This window comes from Abramis brama (assembly GCF_963993115.1).
Source record: "Abramis brama genome assembly, chromosome: 25".
Classification (NCBI taxonomy): domain Eukaryota; kingdom Metazoa; phylum Chordata; class Actinopteri; order Cypriniformes; family Leuciscidae; genus Abramis; species Abramis brama.
The window spans coordinates 25,532,302-25,544,890 of record NC_139987.1 but is presented as its reverse complement, the minus strand read 5'-3'; the positions used below and the strand labels follow the sequence as shown (position 1 = coordinate 25,544,890).

Below are 12,589 nucleotides of genomic sequence, written 5' to 3'. Positions count from 1 at the left end.
CTGCAACAGTGGCCATATACATGCCCACCACACCTCTGTTAACTTGCGTGTTTATTATCGCAGACTCATATTTTTATCTGTAAGATGTATCATGATACTAGACGATCCCTGTGTTTCAAAATCTAATATGCTGTCTATCTAGAGAGCATGTTTAGGTACCATAGGCATTGAACATTCTTTTGAGGAATTATAAACTTTGTTTGCATATATGTATAAAGATGAAGTTGTCTAGGTAGGCAGCTCACTAGGTTTTGAGTCTCTCTCTCTCTCTCTCTCTCTGTGTGTGTGTGTGTGTGTGTATGGGAGGGGTTTAATCATTTTAAGGACAGGTTGTCTCACCTGAACAGTGACACACACAAAACATCAGTGCGCGAAAACACAAACAGGTGAGAGTGAAACTGCAATCTCTCTCTCTCTCTCTCTCTCTCTCTGTGTGTGTATGGGAGGGGTTTAAATTATTTTAAGGAGGACAGGTTGTTTGTCTCACCTGAACAGTGTGACACACACACAACATCAGCGCGCGAGAACGCAAACAGGTGAGAGTGAAACTGCAATAAATAGTTCATAATATAAACCGTACAATAATCATAATCGTATCAACTTTTATAAGCCTATCTGCGTTAATTATAAGATCATGCCGACAATCGTTAAAATGTACTTCAGAAACAACTCAATCGCGTTTCCGCCTCGTTTGTTAGTGAAGAGTCTCAGAATCTGTCGTTCTCCACTATTGTATTTCTATTAAAAAAATGTGAATATTATATTTTTATACTGTGTTCGCGGAGTTTTACACACTAATGGTTGCTTTAATTGTTCTCCTTTCAGTCATAATGACGATTGAGGTTTAGTTGAAAATATTAAAATGAGGTGTAGCCTATATCGTTTATATTAGTTTTATACTCAATTTTACATACATACATACATCTTCTTCCGCTTATCCGGGAATATTAAATTCATGTTTTGGAAAATGTGGAAATTCATGTTTTTTTCTTTCTCTTTTCAGAATGTCTTCGAAGCCGAAAGGGAGTCCTCCGCCCTATGATTATAATACTGAGAATGGATAGTAAGTGTTGAGTTTCACCTCAGAGTTTCTCTGGATTAAGTTACATGGGTTTATGTATATGCCTATATATATTTTAAAAAAAAAATATCCATGACCTTTGTCTTTGGAAATAAATAAATAAATAAAGGCCTCAGAATGGATCGTTGTTCAAATTGGGAGTATGTGTCCCCATATTCCAGTGACCATATTGTTATCGACCAATAGCCTATCAACTTTTTCCCAAGTAACGTTAGGTCTATCAGTCTGATTAAGACAGTGTTTTAAGACAATTTTCAAAAGTCCTTAAAGTCCCACTCCGATCATATTTTGAGCTATTTTTAAACATTCTCAGTGGTCTTTAAATGATGATTATGCCGTTTTTAGCCAAAATCACAAAACCTGTGCCGTTTTCTGGGACTTTGCTTCAGCAGAGCGGCAGTAGCTCATTAGCAATTCGCCTCTGCGTTGTGGGGGGAGCCGTTGGCACGGAGACGACCCTCCCCCTCGTTCACACCGCCGCCGACTTGAGCTTCCGAGAAAACGGAGGAGAAGCTGATCATCGCCGTTGCTGGGTTTCCTATCATTATCGGATTAATTGCAGTTTAACCATCAGAGTGAAAGTTTATCATTTGCATGTGTTTTTAAGTCCTGCCAGTTTAACAGGGTGCGCTTGACAGGGCATATAAGAACGCAGAGAGATAGCAGAGAGAGCCTCGGCCGCGCGCGCGCACTCACTATTAATAATAATAAATAATAATGTGACCAAAACGGTTATACAAATGCTGTCATTATAAAAGGTTTCTAGTGTCAATGTATTGCTTGTTTATTTTGTTTACTTTTCATGGTGTGACACTTCTCTTCTCCCATGGTCGAACATAGAATGCTGCTACGTCAGAGCGGCCAAAGTGTCAACAAGCTTCCTCGTACTTTTTGACAAGCGTCCTTGACAGGGCGGCCAGAGCTTCTTTGCCGCTCAAGTCGGCGGCGGTGTGAACGTACAGTTAGCATTGCAACCCGCTACCGCACATAGGTGTTGATCCGCCATCGTCTTCTCTACTCCTCAGAACCTGAGCCACGCGGGCGGAGGGGAGTATGAGCTTGTGGCACCGCCCAGTGGAGTTACTACGTCACAACTCCAGTCTATTTTAGCTGGCATTTTAGCGTCTGCTACTGATTCACAGCCATTTGAATGCAGAAATACTCAGAAATACAACTTTGAACTTATTTTTCTCAAGATATGTCCTCTAACATCAGAAAAATGCCACAAGAACATGTTAACACCTAGAAAAACATGATTTTCATCGGAGTGGGTCTTTAAAGGACAAATCCAGTGAAAAATGAACCTAGGGGTATTTAACACATGGTTACCGAGTCGATCGTTCCCTGCGATGCGTTTTCATGAAAATCGAATGTATAGAGTTTTATCTTTAAAAACAGATTAGGCCATAACACTAGTATATGGGGCACAGAGTAAGTAAAATTAAATCGCTAGTTAATACCACTAACAAGGCTCAAAATAGCCTCACACTAACACGGTAGCATAATGAGGGTCCTTACATACAAACCGAAGCATTGAGAACTTTGTAAGTGTACAGACAGTTTAATAAGAAGATACTTTATAAAGACAGTACATTACGCGTTTACATGCAGGATCCATCTTGGAAAACAGTCTCGACTAATCGAGCCACGAACGCCGTGCTACGTTAGATTTCACAAACGTAACTCCTATCGACCAGCTATCCTATCGACGGCGTTCGTGGCTCGATTAGTCGAGACTGTTTTCCAAGATGGATCCTGCATGTAAACGCGTAATGTACTGTCTTTATAAAGTATCTTCTTATTAAACTGTTATTTTGAGCCTTGTTAGTGGTATTAACTAGCGATTTAATTTTACTTACTCTATGCCCCATATACTACTGCTATGAGCTAATCTGGTTTTAAAGATAAAACTCTATACATTCGATTTTCATGAAAACGCATCGCAGGGAACGATCGACTCGGTAACCATGTGTTAATTGCCCCTAGGTTCATTTTTCACTGGAATTGTCCTTTAAGTACTGGGAATGCCAATAGGCCTAAATATTTTTTTGCCATTGCTGGTAACTAAAATTATATGATAGTCCATAAAGTATATATCTAATGTCTTTGTTTTTAAGCAATTTATCATTCACACTAGAACATTTGAAATCGGAATTATACAAAAATACATTGATTTAAATGTTGTTGTTTTTTTGTTTTTTTTTACCTTATAACTGATTGTCGCTTTTGAAACCTGACATAGAAAAATGTTGTTGTTTGAAACGGATATCCATCTATCGTTCTATCTATCTATCTATCGCTCCATCTATCGTTCTATCCATCTATCGTTCTATCCATCTATTGTTTTATATCGTTTTTTGTTCTATCTATCATTCTACTTTTTGTTCTATATATTGTTCTATCTATCATTATATCTTTCTATTGTTCTATCTTTCTATTGTTGTTTCGTTCTATCTAGTTTTCTTTCGTTCTATCTAACGTTCTATCTATTTTCCATCTAGATTATTCACTCTAAAAACCAATGGTTGGGATTTTCCATAGTTGACCCAAACATGGGTTGAAACAGCCCAACATTTAAGAGTGTCGGACTGTTGGTCATAACATAAAAATATTGGTCAAAATGTATTGTTGTGTCCCTAAACAGACTGTGTGTTTTCCTCATCTTCCCTGCAGTAATGTTGCCCCGCAGTCTCAGCCTGCGTACTCGTACTACCCTGACGATGAGTTCCAGCACTTCTACCGCTGGACGTCTCCGCCGGGCATCATAAAGATCATGTGTGTGCTGTCGGTCGTCCTCTGCGTGGGCATCTTCGTGTGCGTGGCCTCCACTCTGGCCTGGGACACGGATGCTGGAGCGGCGGGATTCGGAGGTATCGGAGGAGGTTATGGAGGAGGTATCGGAGGAGGTTATGGTGGAGGTTATGGCGGCGGCTCCTATGGCGGCGGTAGCTATGGGGGAGGCTACGGTTATGGGATCCTAGGATCTCAGAATGACCCCAGGCAAGGGAAGGGTTTCATGATCGCTATGGCGATCATCACCTTCATCGTTCTGCTCATCATCTTCATCATGATCATCTCACATCAGAAAGTGTCCCAGGGTAGGAAGTTTTACCTGGCCGTCATCATTGTCAGCGCCATCACGGCCTTCCTCATGTTGGTCGCCTCCATCGTCTACCTGGTGACGATTTACCCAATGGCACAGTCTTCCGGATCTTATCAGTTCAATCAAGTGTATGCCATGTGTGCCGCTTACCAGCAGCCTCAGATGTCGGGTGCGTTCGTGAATCAATATCTGTATCACTACTGCGTCGTGGATCCTCAGGAGGTGAGCGCAACGTTGCACCATTTTCACTCAGAAATGAAAGTACTAGTAAATTAGTAACAGTTTTTTTAACTGTGTAAATGATGGACATATTTAATCAAAGTAGTGTCCTCTTTCTGTCTCTCATCCAGGCAGTCGCTCTTGTTTTGGGCATTATTGTCACCGTGGCCCTCATTATCATCATGGTTTTTGCCATTAAAACCCGTCAAAGGATCAATTATCATGGGAAGGACAACATCCTGTGGCGCCATGTGAAAGAAATCCAAGACCAAAACTCCCAGCCGGATGTGGAGGGTTGGGTGAGTGCGACATTCATTGTTCAGGAGAATCAATGCAGTTGCGTTTCATTAAAGGGATGGCTCACCTGAAAATGAAAAAATGTCGTAATTTACACAAAATGGTGGAAACCGTGAAGATGGAGACCATTGACTTCCGTAGTGTTTTTCTTACTACACTGTGGAAGTCATCGGTGTCCGTCAACTGTTTGGTTACCCAAATATCTTCTTTTGTCTTGAGGGTGAATAAATGATGATAGAAGTTTCATTTTTGGGTGAACTATCCTTTTAAAGTATCATCTGGTCTCAAATGTTTCTCCTTGGGTGAAAAAAAAAGTCAATAGTTGTCATAGAGTAAGAGTATAGAGATATTAAATGAATGTGGGTCGCAGATCAGATTGTTTGAGGAATGTTTGCGTTTATTTTGAGGTTTGATTGCGGACATTTGTATCTTGGCAAATGGGAGCGGAGTTTGAGACATCGTTGAGATCTCTTGTGAAAGACGCATGTGATATTACTGGGCTCTGCTTCTCAAGAGGGAAAAACCAGGGAAATATCAGGGAAATTGTGATCTCCAGCCCTGGAAAAGTCACGAAATTCGTATGAATTACAGATACAAAATGAATCAATTATATAAATAAAATTATAAATAAAAATCATACAATTATTTGTTTAGTCTTAACAAATAATAGCCCTGGAAGTGTCATGGAAATTCTTATAATTTAAAATAAATATATAAATAAAAATAAATTACAAACACAAAATAAATCATTTAAATGAATTAAAATTAAATTATAAAAAAAAAAATAGAAATTGCTTTTCATTTCAAAACATGTTTCAAAATCTGTATATAGTTATCGCAAACAAATGCACTGTAAAAATGATTTTTCAAAGTTGTAAAGCAAGATTATTGCAGTGTGTTTTACAAGAAAATACAATTTGTCTTTCTATAGAATTTAATGTTTAATTCAATGCGTTACTTTCCGTTTCTTTGTAAGTATTTGAAATTTGCTAGCGATTTCTAATAGAAAATGAAGTACCACGCCATTTTTTTCAGTGTGGAAGATTGATGTAATTTTATATGTCAGTAGTGCAGAAACCCTGAAGATCTGAGAAAGTGAGCTCTCCATTAATTCCTATGAGATTCAGTTCAAATGTTGGAGGTTTGTGATGTTTAGTGTTGTTAGGATCACTCCACTACAAGCCTTTGTCCTACAACTCCTAGTCGTCTATTGTGACTTTAAAGACTATAATTTGGTCTTTTCCATACAGAAGATTGATACGGATACAGATTGATATGATTATTGTTCTATTCTACTCAAGATGGAGGACATATCAATGTAAATTCTACACCTGGGCTCATTTCTGTTGCCAAACAAAGAGTTCTTTAACTTCCTCCAGTCTCCTCGTAGCACAAACCTGTTTCTCTGTGGCAGTCTAGAAATGTCAGTCTGGTTTTGAATATAGGTGGCCTCTTTTAATGTGCTGTAGGTGGAAAGACCTGTTTGTGTGTGTGTGTGTGTGTGTGTGTGTGTGTGTTGGGGGAGGGCAGCGCTTGTCGTTGGTTTCTGGGTGTGGTTTGTTGTGACAGTTTCACTCACATATATGTGCTAGATATCTTACAGACGCCTTTTCTTTATCTTTTCTTTATTGCCTTTCTGTCCTTTGATCTTTGGGCCATTTTTGCAAATATTCAGTGGATAAATATTAAAAAAAAAATTGTGTGTGCATATAGATGTATAAATGTTTTAAATCTGATGTTTTAAGATCGTTTTTTATTAGAAAGTCAATGTTGAATCTTAATTTAACATCAGAAGGGTTCGGCTGTATGTTAGGAGTTTATATTGGAACTCAGTTCAGGACAGGATCATTTGCTCGGGGCGGGCTGGACTTGTTCAACCAGAAACTCAGACCTACGTGGAGCAAAAGACACGCTCTCTTTCTCTCAGGAATTGCTGTTGTTCACATTAAATTGGGCTGTGATTCTAGGAGAAATGATTCAAACTGCTGAAGTCTTATACAGATGCTCTGGATGTATTTGTTGAATCCCTCGGGATAGACGTGTTGAAACGCGTCTGCCGTTTGCACCTTGCACCAAAGAATCCGTTTGAGTGAATCTCACAAAAACTGTCCAGAAATGTGAACTCCTAATGACACAAGCGCATCCCACTGATGATATAAATAAGTCTTGTTCTTATTACTGCAATGGGAGGAAAATGGTGCAATTTGTATTGTGCAATAGTAATTACACCTATCATGATAATATTTGTTGGTGTGTGTGTGTGTATATGTATGCATGTATATCTATGGGTATATAAAATACCCACAGTATACACAGTAATGGGCACAAGTGATGTCTTCACCCTTTATCCAAATATTATAAAAAATATTGTGCTTGAAGTCATTTGTTTTATTTGCGCATAATAACGCAATAAAACATGCCAAATTGTGCAGACATAATTTTTGGCCTGAAGCTGTCATACAAGGAAATTATGAACGCATGCAAAAACAAGAGCGAGCCAATGAAATATTATCCGATTATGTTGTAGTCAATGTATGCTTTTTCCTTTTTGAGCTTTTTGTTTTCTTATGCATTTTTTTTTTTCATAGTAAAAACTTTTTTACTAAATAATTTTGGCAGATAAATATATAAAATATTTTCCTCATATTTTGGTGGTTTCATCGAACTTGTAGTGTCATTAAAAACAAATATCTACTATTTACACTACTAATATACACATTTATATATTTATTATTTTTATTTATTTTTTGCTCTATCGGTTTTATATAATTTAGCATTTATATTCATGTTTTCACATTATAATAATGAGAATTTGGGGGGTGGGGGAAATTGTTCTTAATTGTCATGATTGTTAATAATGTCGCAATTCAAACAAATCTCAAAAATCTCTCCCTCTCTCCCTCTCAGGTAAATGACGTGAACGGAGTCCCAGATCCGCTGCTGGCTGATTATCCCATGAAGTTCGGAGGGTCTAGGAATGATCTAGATGACGACAGTTATGACAAACCTCCCCCCAGTGATAGTCCTGTGTGAGTGTGTGTATATATCTCTGCATGAGGCTTTGAACACGCGTCTGATTCCTATCCGTTTCTGAAATCCAGTCTTAGTTAGGACATGTTGTTTTGATGGCGTTGATCTGTTTGTTCAGATAGTGTATCTACATTACCATTCAAATGTTTGAAAGAAGTCTCTTCTGCTCATCAAGGCTGCATTTATTTGATCAAAAATACAGGAAAAACCGTAATATTGTTGAATATTATTACAATTTAAAGTAACTGTTTTCTATGTGAATATATGTTAATGTAATTTATTCCTGTGATCAAAGCTGAATTTTCAGCATCATTACTCCAGTCTTCAGTGTCACATGATCCTTCAGAAATCACTCTAATATGATGAATTTATGCTTAAAAAACATTTGATTATTATCAATGTTTAAAATAGTTGTGCTGCTTCATATTTTTGTGAAAACCATAATGCATTTTTTCAGGATTTGATGAACAGAAAGTACAAAAGAAAAGCATTTATCTGAAATGGAAATATTTTTCCATAACATTATAAAGGTCTTTACTGTCACTTTTGATCAATATCATTTCAAGAGTATCGTGAAAAGTATTCATTGCTTTTGAGAAAAAAATCTTATTTACCCCAAACTTTTGAATGGTAGTGTATTCTGGAAAACATAATTTATAATTATTATTTAGAACTAATTACATCATTTTAATAATACTTATTATATAGTACAGGAAATAGGAATTTGGTATATAATATAATATAATATAATATAATATAATATAATATGAGGTTTTAAACTGGCAAGGGAAGAAGAAAATCATGGATGAGAAGTGATAAATCCTGACTCTTGTTTTTGTGCGCAATGCGCATCTAAATGAACAAAATGATGGCGTTAATCAGAAGACTAATTAAAAAGGAAACGGCCTGAAAACATGATGGGGTTTAATCCGTGTTTATCGAGCGTGATGATCTGAAAATAAGCAGACTATTAAAAAGAACAGCTGAACATTAGTCCACAAATAAATCTATTGTGTTTGATAGTTGTACAGTAAGGCACTTGCTGAAACTGAACTGAGATGAGCAGTTACAGTACAGGTTATGCAGGTGCGCTAAATAAAGATTTGTCAGACATTGCGCAATACAAGGGAAGTTTTCTCGTTCTTTCACTTCACTTCCTCGTCTCCGTGTTCCTCTCGGGTTTGAGTAACTTCTGGAAACGATGCGTTTTGGAGACGAATGATCACAGTCAGCATGACTCTATACTTAATCTCATGAAGTGCTTTCCTGATAGTAGATACAGTGACGACTCTGTGGAGGAATGAAAGCAATGCATTGTGGTTATGACGGAGCAAATGGCTCGTGTCTTTGTTTGCATGTTTTATTGGTTATGCAAGGCAAGTTTATTTATATAGCACATTTCATACACTATTTTAATTCCTTTCTGTGTAAAACACTTTGAATTACCATAATCACAAAATAAAATAAAAGGGAAAATTAAACCGGTTATAAAAGGAATTAAGAGGTATATCCTAAAGATGATGGTTATAAAAGGAATTTAAAGAGTAAAAAGATAAAGCATAGAGAAACTAAGCGTCTTTATCATTAGCTCATAGCTGCTCGTGTGTGTGTGTGTGTGTTCAGGGAGATTCAGCATGAACTGCCGGTCCGTAGTTCATACCCGATGAGCAGCGGGTCGGAGATGAGCAGTTCTGTGGGACGGCCTAAGAAACACCGCGCTGGACGCCCTCGCACCGCTGACCGGGACCGGGACATGGACTACGCCTCTTCTGGAGACGAGCTGGACGACGAGGACTTCTTCAGGTGCGTTCACTGCTGGCATCATGCGCTTTGAGTTATCATGTAAAATGCGCTCTGAACTGGTTTTGTTTTTGCAGTGAGTTCCCTCTCATTATGAATAATCAAGAGAGAGAAGATTACAAACACACGTTTGATAAAGACCATCAGGAGTACAAGGACCTGCAGGCAGAACTGGACCAGATCAACAAGCGTCTGGCTGACGTGGACCGAGAGCTGGACGATCTGCAGGAGGGCAGTCCTCAGTTCCTGGTACAAAACTCTTCATTACTGACAATCAATCAATACTACAATACAATTAGGATTACTATTATTAAAATGAGCATAAACACAGTACAAGAAATGGGATTATGATATGGACATTTAAATGTCAATTTAAATTATACATTTAATTTAAAATAAGTCTTCAGTTCATGGTATGAAAAGTCTTCTAGATTCAATGTTGATCATTTCTAAGAATTAATAAATGCTAAAATACTATTTTTTGTGTATATATATATATATATATATATATATATATATATATATATATATATATATATATATATATATATAAATATATATATATATATAAATATATAAATATATAAATAAAATAAATAAATAAATAAATAAATATAAAATACTAATATTATAATATATAATACTAATATATCATTGTGTATATATATGTATATATGTGAATGATATATTAGTATTGTATATTATAATAGTATTTTTTATATATATATATATATATATATATATATATATATATATATATATATATATATATATATATATATAAAAAAAAATTTTAATATATATTTAAATAATTTAATTATTTCTTGTACTGTCATTGTGCTCATTTCAAAGATTGTTCTGTAAAATGAATATATTTTATATAATAAAATGGTATATTTATAATAACAATTATTACAAAATTATTTCAATAAGTCATAATATTTTGTAGTCATTTTGCTTATTTCAATATGATTATGATGTCAATTTAATATTATGACTATATATATTTAGAATTAATTTATTACATTTATTGAAAATAAGTATTATAAAACTTTCAATAATATTAATACAATTATTTCTTGTACTGTCATTATACTAATTTTAATGATTTAATGATTGTGTAAATGTAAATATACTACTGTCAATTAAAATAGCCTACAATTTAAAAATAAGATTGACTTTTTATTCTTAATCTTTGTATTATTATTATTATTATTATTATTATTATTATTATTAGTAGTAGTAGTATTTAATTTTTATTGGCAAAAAGACTCTGAATATGAGCATGACTTGTTTGCCTTAACGTTGAATGTTCCGGTCAGTTACACTGTATTATGTGTAAATAATTAACGTTAACATGGGAAGATGTTTTGAGCCACTGCTCTTGTTGCTGACTCCAGTCGTTCTCTTGAAACAGGACGCCATGGACGAGTACAACGCGCTCAAGGACAAGAAGAGGGTAAGAATGAGATGAATCCTGGTTTTCTCACAGAAACCGGCATCAGTGAAGGATGTTCTCTGACGTTTCCCACATTTCCCACTGTCTCTGCAGAGCGGAGAGTACCAGGTGAAGAAGAAGAGGTGCAAGCACCTGAAGGCCAAACTGAGCCACATCAAAAAGATGGTCAGCGATTATGACCGCAGATGCTGAAGATGCGGACCGTGGCTTTAGAGAGGTGTGTGTGTGTGTGTGTGTGTGTGTGTGTGTCCAGGCGTGTGGCTCATTGCCATTCATGAGCTGGGCTGTGTTGCTTTCTGGACATCTGATTGATAATGCATGTAAATATTAAAGGCATTCTGAGGCTCAATGCAACATTTTCCCAGAATCCTTCATGAACGAGTTGTAATATCAGGTTGAGCTATTGTCTAAATCCTCATTTGTTTCTTTGTTCCAAATGTCTGATTAGCTGTTACAGATGCAACATGAACTTGTTGTTTCAGTACAACTGTTTGTTTTAGTGTTTTTTTAATAGTTATTCAGAGGTAAATGTGCCAAATAATTTTCCAGGTGGGTGGTCTGAGCTCTTGATAAGCGTTTTTGTTTGTACTTAATCAAGCTGTGATAAGTTAGGTAAGGTTACAGATAAACATGTAACAAATTAGTCTTTTAAGCTGTATTTATGTCATTTTTAAGAACTTTTTACATGCTGGTATGTAAATATGTCATTTAAATGTTTAACCCTTTGATTTTTCCTTTCATCGTTTATGAACTTTTAATAAAATCATTTTTATTGATAATAAATGTGACCGTATACATTAACCAGTAGACCAAGTGTTTGTGGTTTTTGAAAGGATGTCAATACATCCACAAAATGTTGTTAAAACCAGTTAATTTTAGACTACTAAACAAAGTCTTGACTTTGTCACAATTATGTTCATGTTTCATTTAGTAATGAAACTTTTGATATGAAACAACGTCTAGGATTTCAAACTCAAACAATAAATAGGCCTGCCATTTTGGCGCTCTTTAACGTGGTGTGACGAATCACTGTTCAAATTTCATCTTTACCTTTAAAGCACGAAATAAACATGGATGAATAAAAGAAGGCATGTTGAAAGATACAGTACAACTTATTGAAATCCGCATTGTGTTGTGTAGTCGCTCAACCAGTTTCAACGGCAATTAAAATTGCTTGTAAACAATATCCAGAAAAAAAGTTTTGTGAATTTAGTGGGGTAAATGTCATTACATAGTTTGCAGTGTAAGAAACAAATGGAATAAAGACATTTTTGGGGGCTTCAAGCTTTTTTAACCAAACTTCAAATATGATTCTCAAATATGTTATGAAAGATATAACAGAATGATTTGATATACCATTTTACTGAAATGTAAACATGGCCATAAATGCCATTACCATTCTATGCAATGCATATACACACTGTTTCTAATTTTCATATTAATGTGTTCTTGGGGCAACAACATGTAATGAAAAAAAGATGTGTAATAATGGGAGTAATCATTGGGAATATTTCCATAAGAATATCTCATATTTCATAGGAATATTGATCTATAATTTCTTTCCCTGTTCACTTCTGTGTCCCAAAATGCCTGATAAACA

The 12,589-nt window shown here is 35.8% G+C and overlaps 1 protein-coding gene across 4 annotated transcripts; it reads left to right on the top strand.

Annotated features, from left to right (window-relative positions):
• Positions 1 to 327: 327 nt before the first annotated feature.
• Positions 328 to 12,180, top strand: oclna (occludin a). 4 transcript variants are annotated; one of them, XM_084105620.1, is made up of 9 exons: positions 328 to 386; positions 1,004 to 1,063; positions 3,755 to 4,406; positions 4,535 to 4,702; positions 7,608 to 7,729; positions 9,354 to 9,533; positions 9,608 to 9,779; positions 10,948 to 10,989; positions 11,083 to 12,180. In XM_084105620.1, exons 2-9 carry the CDS (start codon positions 1,005 to 1,007, stop codon positions 11,179 to 11,181), a joined length of 1,494 nt encoding a protein of 497 aa, XP_083961746.1. In that variant the 5' UTR covers positions 328 to 386; position 1,004; the 3' UTR covers positions 11,182 to 12,180. The 4 variants fall into 4 exon arrangements, with proteins under 4 accessions (XP_083961746.1, XP_083961745.1, XP_083961748.1 ...); XM_084105619.1 differs by having other exon boundaries at positions 349 to 536; XM_084105622.1 differs by lacking the exons at positions 328 to 386; positions 1,004 to 1,063 and adding an exon at positions 2,709 to 2,855.
• Positions 12,181 to 12,589: the final 409 nt, after the last annotated feature.

Bases quoted from the DNA above. Each gene is read 5' to 3' on its own strand.
- oclna (XM_084105620.1), top strand. From the start codon at position 1,005: ATGTCTTCGAAGCCGAAAGGGAGTCCTCCGCCCTATGATTATAATACT. The intron at 4,407-4,534 runs GTGAGCGCAACG...TCTCTCATCCAG, and splicing joins GCGTCGTGGATCCTCAGGAG to GCAGTCGCTCTTGTTTTGGG. The intron at 4,703-7,607 runs GTGAGTGCGACA...TCTCCCTCTCAG, and splicing joins AGCCGGATGTGGAGGGTTGG to GTAAATGACGTGAACGGAGT.